This window comes from Taeniopygia guttata, chromosome 5 (assembly GCF_048771995.1).
Source record: "Taeniopygia guttata chromosome 5, bTaeGut7.mat, whole genome shotgun sequence".
Classification (NCBI taxonomy): Eukaryota; Metazoa; Chordata; class Aves; order Passeriformes; family Estrildidae; genus Taeniopygia; species Taeniopygia guttata.
In genome coordinates, this window is record NC_133030.1 from 32,065,369 (window position 1) to 32,084,307 (window position 18,939).

Sequence of the window (18,939 nt, forward strand, 5' to 3'; positions counted from 1 at the left end):
TGGTGTAGCTTTATTTGAATTCTCTTTGCTGTTAAGTTCTCACCTGTCTTGTTGGCAAGTCATGGTATTGTAGTATGAGCCTGGTGTTGACGCTGTGACTCCATGTGTTGCCAAGGGCTGCTGTTACATAACTAGAATCCCTCTTCTCACTCACAGAAGACCCTGAAGATAAATATGATAAAAACTGCATCAGGACTGTAGCACAGAAAAGAATTCAGCATTGAAACTTCATCAGACATCTCAGATTATTCCCTAAGATAGGTAATTACAAACAGCACTTAAGAGTGCACTGTTGCATTAATTTCCTACCTTTGTGACATTTTTATACAACTGTAGTGTGAGTTCTCCATCTCACCCTCTGATATCAACAATAAATGCCAAGAATTAAGGAGATGTTCCTGATGTAACTGTACCCCTGTTTAGAGCTGGGAGCCACCATTCCACTCCACCAAGAAGCAATTCACGTACCCCTGCTTGTGTGCTCCTCACTACAAAGGGCCCAGATGTTCCAGAAGTAGCTAATGTTGGCATAAAACAGCCACAAAATTCACAGCCAGACTTCCCTCAAATCATGTATCTGCTATTACATAACAGAAGAAGTAACATATTGCTTTTACAATCCTGAGCCAGGCATTTAAGTGGTTAAATGTCTGGAACCTGCTGCTATTGTGCTATTGTGCTATTGCTCAGCAATTCCTAATTCTCCATTCCTTCAGACCTAAAACCTATCCCAAAGTGAACAGAAATGTGTAAGGTTTGTGGCAGGACAAGCTAATTGCTGTAATTTATTTTATTTTCTTATACATAAGAAAGCACACTGTACCATACTGTGTCAGCCCCTATCTGAAGAGGGCAAATCCTCTTCTGTGAAGTTATTAAAATTTATGGCTTTGGTGCAAAGCAGTTGGTAAACCTAGAGCAGATTTACAGCAAAGACATTTTGCAAGGTGAAAGGGAATGCCTCACTGGAAAGGTTCCCATTTTATAAGGGATCCTCCTGCAAACTGATGCATTAGGCAGATACAGAGGTTCAACAAGAAGTGAAGCAAACAGGAGGAAGCTGTGCCAGCTTTGCAAAGAAGTTCAAGGGCAGTGACAACATGTGCTGCATTCCTTCTTCTTGCTCTAAACACAAAAAGATAGTAAATGTCTCAGAGGAAGGAAAGAGGATATGTTAAGAAAACAGATTTATGTTGAAACATGGCCTTAAAAAAACCTTGGACTTATCTTTTCTGTTATTTCAACCACTACTTAGACATTAATGAACTGGACAAAGGAAATGAATAAAAAACACTGTTCAGAGTGATTTTTTTTCCAGCATGCATTGCCTTGTGCTTCCAAACCCTGATGTTCTCATGCTTAGAGATGGGAGTATCACACCAACATTGGTCCAGGAAGAAAACAGGCTTATAAGACTGTGGTCTCTGCTCAGAGGTCCCCAGACTCTCCAACCTGAAGCACTGCAGAGTGGCATGGAGTGCTTACCCACGCTGTGGAGTAGATGCTTCCACAGCACCTGCAATGTGCAGCCAGCTGATGGGCAGCAGTTCCAGTGTCTCCAGTGTGCTTAAAGCCAGTTCTTCCTCCAGTCACTGCTGGCATCATGGTTTCTGTTCAGGACACAGGTGATACAGGGAGTGCAGGGAGTAGGGAAAGTAAGAAAATAGAGCTGACATACATATGAGAGAAAGGTGACATCTCAGTATATGTATGCAGTAAGGGAGTGGGTGTCCAGAAGCACAGAGATGGGATCCTAGCATGGGGAGGTGAAGGTGAATGTTAGAAAGCTGGAAGAAGAGGTCTGAAAAACTGCTTTCTGAATCAGGTCCCCCGTCCCTGCTTTCTGTATCAGGCCAGCTCTAGTAAAATGCATGATTTCAATTCCTGTAAACACTCCTTCCTTCCTCACACACACACACAAAAAAAATAGCATGAAACTAATCTTCAAAGCAGACAGGCCAAGGACTGTATGAGATGCCTGTTCCACTGTCTGCTGTGAAAATGAACTTTTCAGAGCACTGGCAGAGACACGAGCAGACACTGTATCTGTTCTGGACTGCAGACACAGAGGAACTGGTTACTTCACTCTCACTGAACAGCTGTCACAAGTGAAAATAAAGCTGCTTGTGGTCTGAGTCAAATGCAAAGTAAATGCCTCTCCACAATCAGGGTAAAAACAAAGAAGAAAGGGTGATTCTTCCACTGTGGCCTGAAGTGGTGCTTCCAAGCAGAAGAGGCTTGCTCTGGGCTCCAATGCCCAGGGAGGAACTGTCTGTCACTACAACACTTGGCCCTACTTATACATGAGAGCTAGATTCATTTTGTTTCTGCCTATCAATGCAATCAAAACAAACTTTCTATAAGTAACTTCCCTGTCACTGAGAGAAATGGCACATATAGGAAGGATGGGGAAAGTGGTTTTATTTCACCTTCCATTTTTCACTGGAGGGAACAGCAGGATTAAATCTATTCAGCTCAACAGTGCTTCTGGGATTATTCTATTATGCCCAACCAGAGCATTGCAAATACAGACCTGGTCTCAAAGATCTTCTTGTCCTCTGCATATAAGGTGGTACATTTTAGAGACTAAATCCCCATGTAACCAAGTCTCAGTTGTTGCAAGCATGTTGGAAAATGATTTAGTCATAAAGACACTACAGTTCCATTAGTTTATTTTCCTAGGAAAATTTGGATAACTGGACCAGTATCTTGAATCAAATGAAACAAACATTTTAAAACAATCTTTTTTAATGCAATAAATCTGTGCAGGCAGAATGTGACTATAGTCTTGCTTAAAAAAACCCAACATGCTCCTTGTTGGTATAACAGCACAGAACAATTAGTTCCACCTCATCCACATTCTCATATATTGATTTTTTTTCTTCCCAGATGGATATATCATTGCCTGGCAGGTTCATCCCCAACACTGGGCCCTTTGCAATCTTTATCAATTCGTAATTTGAAAATATTTTCTCATCAAATCTTAAAAATGGATTGATGAACTAAATGACAGTGAAATAACAAAACAGTGAAGCAACAAGTCCTCAAAGTCTTTCAAATCTTAACATCAAACTATCTTGATAAAAGCCTGGCCTGTCAAAAAGAAGGAAAAAATCTCTCTGAAAGTACAAAGAAAATATTTAAAAAGAATTAAGCTACTGAGCTCAACAAAAACAGCACACCATGCAATAAGAATGAAAGTACTTTGCCTCTCACTCAGGCTGTGCAGCTTTCCGGTTCACTGGCAGAGCTCAAAGACCACTACTTTTCACCTGCACTGCATTTAGTCTTTATTTTTGGTGCAGATTTGTAACAATGAGACCAGAAGAAGAAAAAAATCCCCTTCAACCCCTAATCTATTTTTCCATCATCACCTATTCAGAAAGTACAAGTATAAAAATATGCAATGGTGGAAAAACCCATCACACAATAAAAAACAACCCACAGGACAAACTCATCTGTGAAGTAACTAACCACAGTGCTCTTCAAACTCCCACTGCTGGCTTCTGCCCTTTTCAGCCCTTCTCCACAGCTTTTTCTTAAGTCAAAAGGTGATTCTGATTCTCTTACCCTACAATGATGACTGTCTCACTCTCTGCACTGCTCAGCTAAGGTATGTCTCAAAGCACACTGCTGACTTCACACAATCTTTTATTATTTAGGATATATGGCAGGAAAAACAGTTGCTGCTATAAGAAATAAAGCTTGGCCACGAGACTAGCCATGGGAAAACGCTAACTTTTAAAATCCTTATGCTCTCCCTTTTATTATGAGAGGGAATCTAGCAGTTATACTTCTAAAACCTCCTAGTTCTAAATCTTTACAAACTACACCCTCCCCCCATCCCCCAGATTATTCCATATTACTTCAAATTTCAATTAAGTAGAAATATTTTATCTGGAAGTTGGAGTTGTTCAGTAATCAATGACATGTAATTTAGTTTTCCTTTTTTTCATAGCACAGCCATCAAAATATACTTAGCAAACAAAGCAATTAAGTGTAAACCCCTACTAATCCCCGGTTTAAAAAAAAATCCAAATGTGTTATGTGCTGACTTGAGACTAAACAGGCTGTTCGATTCAGCCATCATCATCACGAGACCAAAAACTCCAGGTGCAAACTTCAGATGGAGTCAGCAGTGAATGCAAGAGAAAGGGAATGAGCTCACTTCTCATTTCGGACAACAGAGTTTATCTCATATGTCTCAACCGGGTGAGTTTTCACTTTTTTGTTTACCATATTTATGTCTTTATGTGTACACACTCTGGGTGATTTTTACACAGTTAATCTGATATTAGATAAAGATTGAGGTCCTTTTTGCTGTTTTTTTTTTTTCAGTCATTCATTATTTCCATTGCAACAACTCCTAGAGCTCTCATCTTCAAGATGCAAAAAACTAGACAAATAGAGAACAAAAAGATAATTTCTGACCTAAAGATCTTCTTTTCATGAGAATTGCACATTATAAGTCTCTTAGCTGCTGATGATTATTCCCCACTTACAAAGAATCTTCCCTAAGGGATGAGGGAAAATACACCAAAATAAGTGATAGGCCAGAAAAAATTGTGCATAAATAAGGACTTTGAGTATTCTTCATGAAACATTAGGAGCTTTTCCAAATAAGTAATGTTAACCTTTATTCTACCCCCAAAAAATCAGCAGGGACCTTTATACAGCTCAAACTTTAGGAAGGGTCCACCAGAGAACTGGAGAGATGCTGTCTTACTTTTAATCCCACACCAGCATGCCTACTGTTACCAGTATGGTTTACACCAGAAGATCTCATTCGCTCACTGAACTCATTGCTGAGCTCATGTCAATTCTTTTCTGAGTTGAGAAAGAGAGACACATGTATGCTAGTACTGAGACTCCTACCTGATGACCTAAAAAAGGAATTGACATTAAGAAATGAAAAAATCCAGCTGGTCTAATTTCTTGCCAGTCAATCTACCAGCCATGACCAAAACAATCAGGTCTCACCAGATCTGTGGAGGTGGAAAGACAGCTGGTGGTTTATAGCACCTGAAACAGGGCCCAAATTAGGGAATTGTGGAGTTGAGAGCCTCAGGAACAGATATTTCTTTTTACTGGTGAAAATGTTCTGCCTCTGTTGCCTGACACCACATCACAAAGTGGTGAGTTTCCAGCTTTCTATCATTGCTGCAGTGCTGCCGCAAATCACAGAACAAGTAGTGATTTGGTGGGAGGGATGGTGAAGAACAAGTAGAAGAAAGCAGTTAAGTCAATTCCTTTCTGTAACCAAGGATAAATTTTTTACCCTCAGTTAAACCTCCTTGCCCTAACAGCGGTCTTTGTGAAATTCCTTCCTTTTCTAAAATCTAAAATTATACTAATTTACACGACTCTCTCAGTATCCAGTGTTCTTTCCCACACTGATTGTCATTAAAACTTAAAGTAGCTTCTTATTTTGAACCTCTCCTATGCAGTCATTTCTTCCTGTCTCTCCAAGACTAGACAGTAAAATCACAAACCATTGAGATAAGGGAGGGGAAAAAAAACCCCAAGCAACCCAGATCTGGCATTTTGTCTGCCTGTACATATAAAGGATGTATAGGTTGAAAAACAAAGCTTGCCCAATCATGGCATCTGGCAATGTTAGGCCCCTGTGATCCAGAAAATGCTTTTAATTATCACCTCACCAATCATGCTACAAGTTACTGCTGTAATTGTTTTGCTTAAGTTCCCTCAGGGAATTAAACAGATCATGATATTAATCAGAAGGTATGTAGGAGGGAGGGGGCAGAATACTAGAATTACATGTATGTAGGTCTCTTAAGGCTTGAATCAAGAAATGAGATTTGGAATTCCACTGTCAGAGCAACTGAAGCCTTGCACGCTGCAAGCCTCAGCCCTCTGACCTACACAGCCATGGCATTATCGTATCTGATTTTCCCAGGATCGTTCATCTCAGCTGCTAAACTTCATCACTCTCTGCTAGTGTTTACCCATCATCTGGATTTGCCACTTCCTAACTTTCCAGACTAGAAATGAATAAGCCCGCTGTTACACTCACCCTTCCAACAAAACAGCCTGAAGCCTGGAAGCCTAAATGGCTGACTCCCAGAAAGGCAGGACAAAATCTAATACTGCTTGGGGAGGAGAGTGAGATACAGCTCTGAAACTGCAGCGAGTTTCAGAATGCAGTTCACAGCATTATGGCCATGTTAGGATGCTGCGGTCTGAGAGGCAGATTACTCCCATAGCCTACATTTTTTTTCCATTAAATATGTCTTGGTAAAGAAACAGTGTAATGGCAACTTAGCTCTCATACCCACAAAACTGCCACAGTGCAGGCAAAAGCAGCAGCACGCCAGTCTGCAAGTGAACCTTAAATTCAGAGTCATGGTGCTGAAGGGCCACGGGGTAGCAGGGAAAGAGAGTCCAGTTTCTGTTGCACAACCAGCAAAGTGGCCAAAACAAGCACCAGTTAGCACTGACTTACCCAGGGTGTTTCTGACACAGCTGCCCATCTCCCAGGGAGGGGGCTGATGGTGTGTGCCCACATGGCAGACAGAAAAGGACAGTAGGTGTATGCAAGCTAGTTTTCAATAGCACTGACCTCTTCCCTGGTAAATATATTCTGCTAAGAAGCCACAGGGAGCATTGTACTACTAAGTCAGGTCACTGCCAGCACCTGAGTTTGCTCAATTAACACTAGTGCTGACAGCCTACACTGGAGTGGATTTTCTCCATATACTCAGTATAAGTCTAAATGAATAACAGTTTCTGATCACAGCCTAGTAACGCGCTTTGAACTTGTGAGTAAAGTTATATGTCCTTTTTACTCCTGAGCACAGGAGTATTTTAGCAGTATCTTTTAATTTAGTATTATCTTTCAAAATAATTTTAAAATTTAGTGACAACTTCTTTATACAGAGGGTTGAAACATGCAATAATTAAAACTCCACAGTGGGGTTGATAACCACAAAGAGTATGTTTAAAAAGCAGTGTTAAATAGTACTTCAGGTTGAGAGTGCAATTCAAACTGAACAAACTGCTTTACTTTGCATGATGAAAATCATAATTTCTTGGAAAATTTAGCCTTTGGCATTCTTAACACTGGTCCCATACATTACAGTTGCAAGAATTCCCTCTAGGTGTAAATAAAAACAATAATCTTAGAGCTGTAAAGCTTGGATCACGAGCCAGAGTTATCAAAACTGAAATTCCAGAAGGAAGCAATCCTCCTTCAGCCTACAACACGGAAACAGAGGTCAGCCAAACATTTGGGGGTTAGAGATGACTGTTTGTAAATTACAGCTGTTCACATCTGGAGTTCAGATTTGGCCAAATGCTTAATACTATCAATCACAAAGCTGAACTGGAAGAATGTTTTGGTTGCATAACTAAGCACATAAAAGTTAGGAAACATTAAATGTAAAAAACCGCTATGTGCATTTTCAACTCTGCCTTTCAAACCCAACAACAGATTCAATTATTTCTCACAATGGGTATCATCACGGTTGACTGTGGCCTTTCTTAACTGGTATTTAACCACAAGTCTGCACTTGCCAATATAGGTTGTATCTATTTCTCAGCCCAGAGTGGTCCATGACACAAGATGAAGGATGCAACCTCTTCTCTGACAAAGTAACTTTCAGGCTGGCCCATCAAACCGTACCTATACACCTAGCAGATGCATTTAAGTACTCAGAACACCTTCAAAACACAGCTTAGAGTAGCTTCTGAATGTAAATTAATTGGGCATTTTCATTTTTTTAAATTGCACAGCCAATATACCCACATACAGAAAATGTGTTCCCTCTCACAATAAAATGCATGAAAAAACATTTTAGTACATGGAGGCACCACAGGGCTCACTGTTCAGAACTGACTCATCTCCAAAGCTGAAAATACATATATATTTATGTACTTAGGCACACAGACAGAGAGGCAGTATAAAATATGCAGGATGTTAAAATGACTGACGATTACAGGGGTCTGGCTTCACTCTCTAACTGACGCAGACTTTCCAGGAGTTTCCCAGCTAGTCAGTCCCTCTCTTCATGGCACAGTCGCCCATCCTGAAGCAGAGGAGGTATATACTTTTTTTTCTTCAACTCATTCTCAAAAAGGAATGACTTGCTTTATCTGAATTAAGCAAATAAATTCAATTTTGGACAACAACCAAGACTGGAAAATTTCATCCCGATAAGCTTTTCTGACTGATGACAGAGGGTTAGAAGGGAAACAGTTATACACCCTTAACTATAGGAGGTTCCTTCCGCTCCTGCTATAATGCAAAATATTCCAAGATGTGCCAAATTTTCATGGCAGTCTGCATCAGACAGCGACAAGACACCAAAGTGCTCCATGGAGACTAACGCATAAATCCAAAATGATCTTTTGACTGCAGAGACTCTTCTCTCCTGAGATGTATTACATTTTTTAAAGTCAGTGAAAAATAAAAAAAAAAAATTGCAAAATATCACTTTTAATCCTTGGACTAAAAAATGGTTGAATCCTCCAGAGGCCAGTCAGAGCCAGAAACAATTTTTTTCCCCCAGATTTGGGGGGGCAGGGGGAGGGCAAAGGGAAAAGAAGAGAGCAAAGAGTGGTTCGTTTCAAATAGCAACATTGTCCAAAAGGGTGAAAGGGAACAGATGGCCATGGAGAATGCAGCCTCAAAGCCCTTAAGAAAAGGGCTATTTTGATAGATCTCGCTGTTTCCTATTCAAGCATGAACATTCTGGCATGGAGAGTTAAGACGATACAAGGAACAACCTCTGTTCCCAGCAACTGACTGTGGGCAACTGGCCTCTGAAGCTCTCTGAGAAAAACAACATGAGACAGACAGACAAACAGATATGGCAGCAAGCCCAGATCCCAGCCACCAGGAAAGGGAAAAAAAACCCCCAAAAACAACAACGAGAAAAAAAAAAACCAACAAAAAACAAACAACCCAAACATCAGAAAGGCTAGAAACAGCTGCCTTTTCCTGGCTCCAGTGCAGAGCATTAGAAAGAGCCTGTCCAGCCTTTCTCATCTTCCTTTTCGGTAAAAACTTCTTGAAGGGGTCACCCTCAAGCTGTTGGTCTTTGCCCTAAGGGGAGGTGAAAAAGAGGACAGACCAGAGCTCAGTCTGGCTCAATGAAACCTGCTTCCTTTAATCACAAAGACCTCCCTCCAGCAAATGATTAAGAACTCAAAATATAAAAATGCATAATAATGCTGGATTTTTGCACGCAAAAAGGCTGAGAAATTTAAAGTTGTGGCTCTCACAGTATCTGTAATTTGATTGCATAGAATTCAGAAGAAAACCAATCTATGTGAGGGCAGGGAAAATTGTACCTGCTGTGGGAAACTGCTAATGTGTGTCCTGACTTTACTATTAATCTTATCAAGACAGTGCATCAACAGCTATTCCATAACTCTGGATATGTGCTATCACACAGAGATTTCACTTTTGAAGGACACCTTCACACCTACACCCAAAATTTAAAGAGGAGCCTGAGCCATTAACTGTAACCAGACATCACTGTTTCCAAAGTCCATAGAAGAAGGGATGAATTTCTGTTTGCGAATTTCTCTCCAATTTCCTGTATCATTTTTATGCTTAAGGCAGAGCTTGAGGAATTGCCTGATTCCCAGCCAGAGCTCGCCTATGGGCAGAAGCACTGTGTGATACCTTCCCTTTTCACTGTAGTGGGGACCAGAGCAATGGCAGTTTCACCCTACAGTTGCAGGGAGGGAAAGAGTGGGTATATGGTATAAACATTAACTATCTTCACAATCCTTTCCTGAGGCAGGGAAGTGGCTATCATCTCAATTTTAATATTCTCCTTTTTAGAAATCATTGAAGGAAAAAGATAATAAATAACTGTGGGTGCTCACGTGCCAGAACTCCAAATGAAGAAATGCAAATGCTACATACTGATCCTATCTGCGCTTTTGTTCCCTCATCTGTGAAATAGCATTTGTTTACTTTAGTCAATAAGTACTAAAAGTGTAGAAAAATAGACACCAGGAACAAACCACCTCAACATCCTCAGCAATCCAATTATTATTAAAGCTATAATTTTCTACATTATAAATAAATAATTTGTGGGGTTTCACTGGTTTCACAAAGGATAGCCAATGCAGTCATTACTAGTTACAATTGTTAATTAGTAACTAAATAGACAGGATCTGACTAGTGGAAGTAGTCATACAATAAATAAAATACCTTATTTTAGGTTAAATCAGATAAGTTCTGTTTATTTTCTTTTTAACCATGGGCTTCCTAAGACTAACTGCTCCAGGCTACACTTATTAAGGGAAACTCAAATGTGGATTATTGGCTAAGTATTAAGAAGTATTTAATTTGTGGATTCAACTTTCTTCCCCATGTTTCCTTGAGTAAAGCCAACCTAGTACCCCCATAGTTTTAATTCTGCTTTACTTTTAATATGAGTCCTGTTCACTGCAGGAGTAACCAATAATGCTAACAAACCAATTCTGTCTTTCACATTGCAGGACAGGTGGTCCCTCTGTATATTCCCACACATTCCAAATATTTTAAGTGTTCCACATCTGTTGTCTACCCTGCAAGAACAGTAGGAGATGAAAACAAGAAGTTATATATAACATAGCAACTGACCTTGTATGCCACATGAGCTCTCTGTCATTTCAACAAGATTATAAATTTCAAAAAAGAGCTCAATCTTAATTCGTTATACTATACAGCCATCTTGCAGAGACGATAACTTGATAATTAATTTATGACAGCTGTAATAGCCCAGACAATAAAACTGAATCTAGAGATGACCTTTTTTCCCCCCCACAAGAATCTGCTGATCTACAGGGAATTTTTTTAAAAATTAAAGAGCTAAGGTAATTCATTTTATCACCATACAAACCCCTCTATCTGTTAAAAAAAAAAAAAAATCCCATGTATTTATAAGCAATCTTGGTAGGAATTTTATAGGAGTTTAGTGTTGGCCTACAGCAGGTATGGAAACACTAGATGCTGGGGTTTTTTTCCCCTACAAGAATTGATCTAATCAATACACTTTTAAAACACATGGCTGCAAGTATTTCTTCTCACTAAACAGAGCCACTGGTGAGGATTTGAAAATCTCAGCCTGGGCTGCGCTTACACGAGGTAGCAAGGGCTGGAATTTCTGCTCTCGCTCAAAGTGCTGCGAGATGGCAGCAGCTACCAGCAGCTGGGATTCTGGTTTGCATCTTGGGCAGAAGCTGGCACATCTGGCTGAACCAGCACTGCAGCTGCACTGGGCACTGGCTTCTTACGGACTCTAACAGGAGACTGGCCCCTGCTGCATGGCCAGTGTAATTTCCTACAAGGTAATGACATTCCTTCAAGTACTTTGCCAGCACAACCACACCCATCCGTTAGGAAAGCTGTCTCATCATATGAGATACTAGCAGAGCAAACATGATCTCCACAACCATGCAACAGAAACAAGCGCATAGCCTTTTGTTGCTGCTGTTTTGTTTTATTTTTTCAATTAAAAAGAAACTTCCTAGTCTGAGCTACACTGAAATGTTATAGGGGATCCCTGTGTGACAGACCCCCAGACCATGACTCATGGCAAAGGATGCCAACAAGAGACCATGTTCAAATACTAGAACACAGAGTAGATGTGTAAGATCTTCCCATGGAGCCAGGACTGAAACTTAGGAATTTAACCAAATTTGCCCCAATTAGTTTTTGAAGAGAGACTGCCTTTGTCCAGCCCTAAAGATATTCTGACTGCAAGGCACAAATTCTCATCAGTGCATAGAGGCAAATTTATGCTGGATATGAATGAGGATATAGACAGCTTCACCAAAACCACAACTGGATATATAGTAACTGGAACAGATCCATGAAGAAGAGGATTTTAGGGTTTTTTGTAAAAGCAAAAATCTCAAATTCACTCAATCATAAACTCCACACAGGCTCTGACATGCTCTTACCACAGGAAGAAGTGGAAAGACAAGATAAAAGAAAGAGGGACAACCATGCTGAGGATCATCATTGGGTACCACAGCAGAAGCCAGAGACGAGAACTGTGGGAGTTCCACTTAACTTTTAAATCTTGCCTTTTGTAAAACATTTCTGAAGCAGAGATGCTAGCATGCTTAACTCTGCAAAACAAGAGGCTGCCAATGGCTGAAAGACTACTGAGAAATTACAGTAAATTTGCATTCAAAAGCTGCTGTGTTCACGTAAATGAAAGATAGTAACAAAGATTTGCAGGAAGTACTATGTCACACCATCCTAGCCTTGAAATAATCAGTCCTATTAGGCACATAAAAACAGTACCATATGCCACGTGAAAAGAACAATACCCTGTTTTTTTTACTTTCACCAAGGAATGGCTACTTGGGTGATCACTATGCCAGTAGCACCCTGCAAGGACTGTTCCCTAAGTTTTGACACATTTCTATCCTTTCTATACTACTGTTGCTCTGAAGTTCTGAATATTCACCAAGAGAATTAAGGTGACTTGCTAAGCTGCACATCCAGTGATATGAAGCATGTGTCTGTTTTCCAGCATAACCCAACTGCTAGAAAGTAAAGCAACTTCAATTAGGTAATTCCAGCCATTTCCCCTTCATACCCTTAATCCATCCTCTCCAAAAAGCAGCACTGTGATTTCACTATGTCTTGGAATCAATGAAGCCAACTGACTTCTGCTTCTAGAAAGCAACACCACGGGTAAGCTCATTCAGCCTGATGTGACAAAAGAGACATACAATGGGAAGACCATCTATTCCACATAGCAAAACCAAGTAACTGCTGTTTTTCTCTCTGCTCTGGAGCTGCCTATCCTACCTTAGGCATAAATGCCATTATTTGATTACATTACACTTTGAAACAATTCAAATTTCTTCACACTTAGGCTAGGAGTAGGTAAAACAAATAACTTGAGTGCTGTGATGGAATATAATCCCTGGGGAATGCCACACGTGTTTCTCAAGCAGAACTTGTACCATGGAGCCCTTGGACTTTGAAAAGCAAATGATCAAGAACAGTAATTAAAATGCAAATGAAAAAGAACAGTAATTAAAAAGCAGAATAATTATGAGATGAGCTTTGTTAACCAAGTAACAATACGATTAAAGATAATATACTTGTTATACATAAGAAAGGACTAAATATGGACTAAGTAGTGTGTTAGTGAATGTTGTTAAAGAACTTGAACTTCTTGTGAAGCCAGCTTTGAATTCTGCCCTTACATAAGCTCCCATAGAAGCTCTGCACTGGTAGAAAGTTTCTGTAACTGACAGAAGGCTACAGGTGGCCGAGTTGAATGAAATGTGAGATTCAGAGCTAACCCATGATAGCACAGAGTCATCTCACAGAGCTTTACATCCAAACTCATGCATGAAGTAAAATGTCAACAACAAGCTGGAGGCCCAAATAATGTGGAAGGACTGATTTCCTCCATAAAACATGATGCCTTAGGTTTTAGCTTTTATATTTTTGAAATTCTCTACTGCTTTATAATGTGTAGTTCTGAGTTTCATATCAAAGGATGGTAAGCTCTCTTCACAGAGTAGGTAGACAAAACAATTAATTTCCTAGCTTGGGACCAAGGACAGCCACCTAAATTTCAGGCCCATGAGCATAAACAATGTGGACTGAAGAGAGAAAACCAAGAAGGATGGGACTTCATAACCTAAATCTGTAATTGAACAATTAGTTCCAATATGCTAATGGACCAGAGCTTATAAAAGTGAGAGACCTCGTGACTGGTCATCCATTTTGTGACCATTTTGGCTCATCTTGGGTATAGCCCTGGCTGCGCTCTTGTCCTGCCGAAGGTGTATCCATTGAGGCCTTCAAATAAATACCTACTTTATTCTTTAACTCTGTCTAGCCTCCGTTCTAGGTCAGCCTTCACAAGGCATCAACAGGGTTTGGGGAAGTGGAAAAATCTATTTATTATCTGCATTTTTTCAAGATGGGAGAAAAGCATATGTAGAATTGCTCTTTGAGGATGCTGCATGACAAAATACAACTAGCTTGTCATCGAGGCACAGGAGACTTGAAAAGTACATAGTGAACTGTGACACTGGATTTTCTTAAAAGAAAGCAGGCATTCTTTTCTGAAGAGCAGTGCCCACAACCATTTTATAGATGCTGGATGGATGCAAGTTAATGACAGTTTAGGGAGCCTAGTTTGGTATCATTCAGATATGACACAAGTGTGCTCTACATATTCATTTTCCATATACATTACATCTTTAATAATTCTAAACAAAACAATATTCTTCATTTAATTATCATGCTATAATCATGATAAAAAGAAAACTGTTTAGAAAGTAGTAGTTAGGAAAGTGCCTTGTAGATACTGATAATCATCACAACACTCTGTACCTTCCTCTACTGTCAGTGAGGGGGCACATGATGTGAGGCATGTTGCATGTTACTATCTACTTAGGCAAAGGTTTCAGCCAGAAATAAGTAAGGTCTAGATATTTGGTACCTACTGGACACCAGTCATTCTTGAAGGTCTTTTATGTTGGTTCTAACAAATGTGCCTTGTTCTTCCAGCAAAGTAATTACTGGAAGAGGTTTATGATTGCTAAAACTAGATAGGCAGACTAACTGTTCTTTCCCTAACTAGAACTTTTTTTTTTTTTTTTCAGTAAGGAAAACTAATCCTCAAAACAATTTGTAAAAAATCTTGCATGAAAATGAATCATATGAAATTAAATAACTGGTTCTGTAAAAGAGTAATAGGATTTCCATAATTTATTTTGGAACAATATGCAGGTATAAATGTTGCTCTTGCTAGTATCAACTTAGGTAAAATAAAATTTATACTATGTGATCAGTTAAAAACTGAGGCCATGTAACTATATCACCATGTAGATGACCGCAAAGTCAGTCAACAATATCAAGCTACTTTGGAAACACAGGATTTGCTAAGAGGTTCACGTTTATTGATATCCAGCTTTCCAACTTAGTGAAGCAAGGTTTGTTGTTAAAATGACAGCTCAAGCGCAAAAGTCAGAAAATGGAAGTGCTCTCTTGTACTTACTCACTTTAAAAATGGGCAGTAGTTGGATTCAAAGCCTTGTTACTAATGGCAGACTTGCACTACAACTTCCTAATTTCCCCCTCTGGATAGGTACATGCACTCAGCTGCTTCTGCAGGCAGAAGGATTTGCAGGAATACCTTTGGTGGCAAATTGGGGCCTAGTTTTATACCTATAGCTTCCACCCTTTGCTGGTGAACAGAATCATATCAATAGCTTGCAGCCATGGCTAGCCTACATTCATGCCCACTGAATCAAATGAACAGCTTGTATATGCTACACTCCAACGCCGACTATGCTGGCAATATTTCCTAACCAGAGCTAGTAAAAAAAACCCCAAAAAACAAAACCAAAAAAAACCCCAAAATAAAACAAAAAATAAAACCAAAAACACCCCACCAACCCCCCCCCCCCCCGATTTTTAAAATCAATCAATCTGCTAAAGTAGAAATGCTTTCTGAAAACCTGTACATGCCAGTAAATCATCTGATAGATACAGGCCATGCTGATACCTGCCAAGCAGATTTCCTGCTGAACCTTGCTGCTTTCCAGCCCACTCTCTGGCAGCCTGCCCAAACAACAGCTTTGGACCAAGGACCTAGGACTTCCAAGGAAAACAGCTTAGCCAGTGTAAGAATAGGGGAGGGCATCCACATTGACATCGTTTTCAAAAAATATGTTGCAACTTTGAGGAGACACTTAAATACTTGTCTTTCCAATTAAAAGTATTTTTTACTTAAAACCAGATCATCTGCCTTTCAATTGCCCTTTCCTCTTCCCTCCCTTCACTCCACTACTAAATTTTCATTCTTACCTGGAGTTATACTGTAAACTACGTCATCTACCCAGTCTCCTACTCTAAGACTACTACTGCTACTCTCCTACTCTACTCCTACTGCAACATCTGGTCATTATTGGCTGGGACAGTGCTCAAACACTGTTCAGACTATAAACAAATGGCTTTCAAGAAGGAAGAGGCAATTTGCAAGACCAATTTACATTATCAAATGTCTGACAGAAATTGGGGAATAGGGGTTTGTCTCTGATAAATTATCAACCCTTACCTTTGCATATACACAGACATAATGTACTCCTAGAGTACAGTAGAAAGAACTAGTAATTACTACTCATCAACTGGTACCTACTTTCATGATACTTAACCCTAAATGTGAACTTCACTTGTACATGATATATGGGGGCAGCTATGGCTCAAACACATTTGTTGTTATTCAAAGGTTACAGTGCAAGAAACAGCATAAAGCTTGGAAAGAGGTGCCCAAATTCATAGATACAATAAACTTTACCACTTTTCCTGGTGTGTCCCTAGTCAATGTTAATATAATCCTTTTAAAGGCAAGCACTGCCAAAGAAAAACAAATTTGGCTAGGCTTGCATGATCAGGTTTTTGAATTTAGCTAAGACATGTTATATCCTGTCTCTTGCAAGAAGTGTCACAGGAATTTCAATAAGTTCTAATGGTGAAAATAACAACTTGTTATTCATGCGAAATATAGTGTTTCAGCAAAAAGAGTGCCTTCATAGGTCACCGCAGGTGACTTTCTCAGTGCTAATCTAGCAGAAAATAGGATGCTTACTGAACAACCAACATTATTATTCTGTGCCCAACCAAAGCTTATCATGATCGTTTCAGCCCTGTCCTACTTTATTTACAAGACACAGCAAGATTAAGAGCTAGAGGCAGCACAGTCATTTGTCAGTTAACACTCACAGGTGACTATAGCAAGAACTCATTAATGAAAAATTGAAATTAGTCATTCTCCATTGGCTTCTCTAGCCTTTCTCTTCAGACGCAGTGACTTATTTCAGCAATAACCATTGCAATTCTGGTGAAATCACAGAAGGTATAGAAACAGTTTTCAAACACCACTAACATTTAATCGTATTAGTGTAGTATGCTCTCCAAAGGTGTTACTGTGGGGTTAAACCTACAATGATACAATTTTTTTGCTTTGAGTTTATTAGTCTCTTCACAGAATGGAGATTGGATTTGAAAGCCATGGTCAGTGGCAGGAGGCCGCTGTCAGGGCAACACACCCCAGCTTTAGTTTTCCCCTTAACAACCAACAGAGCAGTAGTGCTGAGTTTGGCTAACACAGCTAAGGGGTATCATGTCAGTTCAAACAGAGATGGAAGAGTAAATAAGGCAACGTAAAGCAATTTGCCACACTGTAAGTGCCTTGCCATATCCAAAGCAAAATGAGTGTAGCATATGAATCTATTTGGAATATAATATTAAAAATTAACATATGTATTGACTGCAAAACAGCTAAATTGTTCTCATTCTAGCCATTATAGTGTCTGAGCTTTTTTCCCTAGAGAAAAACATCCATGGAAAAAAGAAAGAAAACAGAGGCAGAGTGTTTGAAGCAGCATCCTCGTGCTCTCGAGCCATCGTTTCATTGCCTACAACTTCAAGTTCACCAACTTCAGGAACAGGCAAGGAGAAATGAACTCATGTTCACTTACTGCACGGAACTCTGCAGTGAAATACATATGCAGAAACTTACCCATTCTCTTGTAAAACTGAATGCTTTCCAAGCCAAACACAGCAACAGATCAAACTCAGAACACATCAAACAGTTAGTGCTAATATTTATATCAGTGTTGATAATGACTTCAGAATAGAAGAATTCAGCTCCTTTCCATCCTGAATTTTGTGTTGGCTTCAAAACCATATACATAAATTAGGTAGAGCAAGGGAAAATACCAAGTTTTGTTTGCTCCCACAACACAGCACTGGTATTTCCATTGGTGTTCTTGAATCTTAGTAATTATTTTCTAAAAACAATCAGCCAAAAACTATGCTTCTCAGTAAATGAGCTCATGTTTTACTGCTTTAAACATTAAGGTTTCTTTCAAATCAATGTCTCACAGCTCCATCTTTAATCTCATCTGTAAGCAGATAAATATTTCAGATTTTATGTACTCTGACTCAAACTTTATTTAAGAAAAAGAATGATGAGCATAAAGCAAATCGGACCATATTTGCTGGAACAGTCCATGCATAAAGTTCCTTTACACTCACTATAGCACACAAGTCACTGCTTTTAATTGCTGTACTTGAGGCTGTAATTCAATACCTGCTTAGCAGCTCCACAGCTGTACTGCTTAGCAGCTTGGGCTAGAAGTGAATCAAACTGTATTCAACAACTCATACCTACAAGCCAGAAAACACCCAGAATATATATATGTGCAGAACAATGCAGTGAACTCTGTCCCAAGAGTGACTCATTACATTGAATATCTATCCTAAAAGTCAGCAAAAACTTTATTATAGCTAGACATTTATAACAATACAGAGTGATTATTAGAGATCTGCTATAACAGTCAGAAGCTTGAAGGGTCTGGGGGGAGAGTTAGATTTGGTTTGTTCTTTCTGGTTTTTTGGGTTTTTTTTGAGGGTTTGTTGTTGTTGTTTTGGGTTTTTTTTATTTTTTTTTATTAGTGTGTAACTGTAATGCAGGCACTTACCCTACATTGCTGCTTTTTCTGGATTTCTCTTTTAAAGTTACAGATGCAAAACCATCCTGGAAAACCTAAAGTTCTTTTGAAACCTCAAAGTTCTTTTGAAAAGCAGTTTCATCCAAATAGAATCATACCAAATAAAGCCATACAATCAGAGACTGCTCTAAGTACACTTTAATGAGCCCTTAGATTAACTGAGTTTGCAATGAATTTTAAACACACAAATAAATTCTGTGTACCTTTTGGATTTTCTGGCATCCCCATCGCACAGTCTTGCCTATTACCCATAAGGGAGTTCTGCCACATTAATGGAATTAACATGCTGCTTTTCTTTTGCTAGCATGAGTTTTTAAATTATTTTAAAGGTTCTTGTATCTCAGTTCTGCTTTCCATGTTGAAGCTGGTATAGATACACCAGCAGCAATGGCTCACTGTAGAGGACATGCATGATTTCAG

General features: G+C 39.4%; 1 protein-coding gene and 1 long non-coding RNA gene across 9 annotated transcripts in view; one reads left to right on the forward strand and one right to left on the reverse strand.

Annotated features, from left to right (window-relative positions):
• The window catches only part of RAD51B (RAD51 paralog B), a 424,230-nt gene that overhangs the window by 182,933 nt on the left and 222,358 nt on the right, over positions 1–18,939 (reverse strand). For all 8 annotated transcript variants that reach the window (XR_012056345.1, XR_012056346.1, XR_012056347.1 and 5 more), the window contains exon 9: positions 44–162. Coding sequence is in view for 4 of the 8 variants with exons in the window: in XM_072930101.1 (XP_072786202.1) it covers positions 44–162 (119 nt within the window). In the remaining 4 variants the exon portion in view is untranslated. The remainder of the gene's footprint in view (positions 1–43; positions 163–18,939) is intronic.
• Positions 158–17,943, forward strand: LOC115495521 (uncharacterized). Its single transcript, XR_003960762.4, has 3 exons — positions 158–3,613; positions 4,084–4,212; positions 17,335–17,943. It is a non-coding gene; the product is annotated as an uncharacterized lncRNA (long non-coding RNA).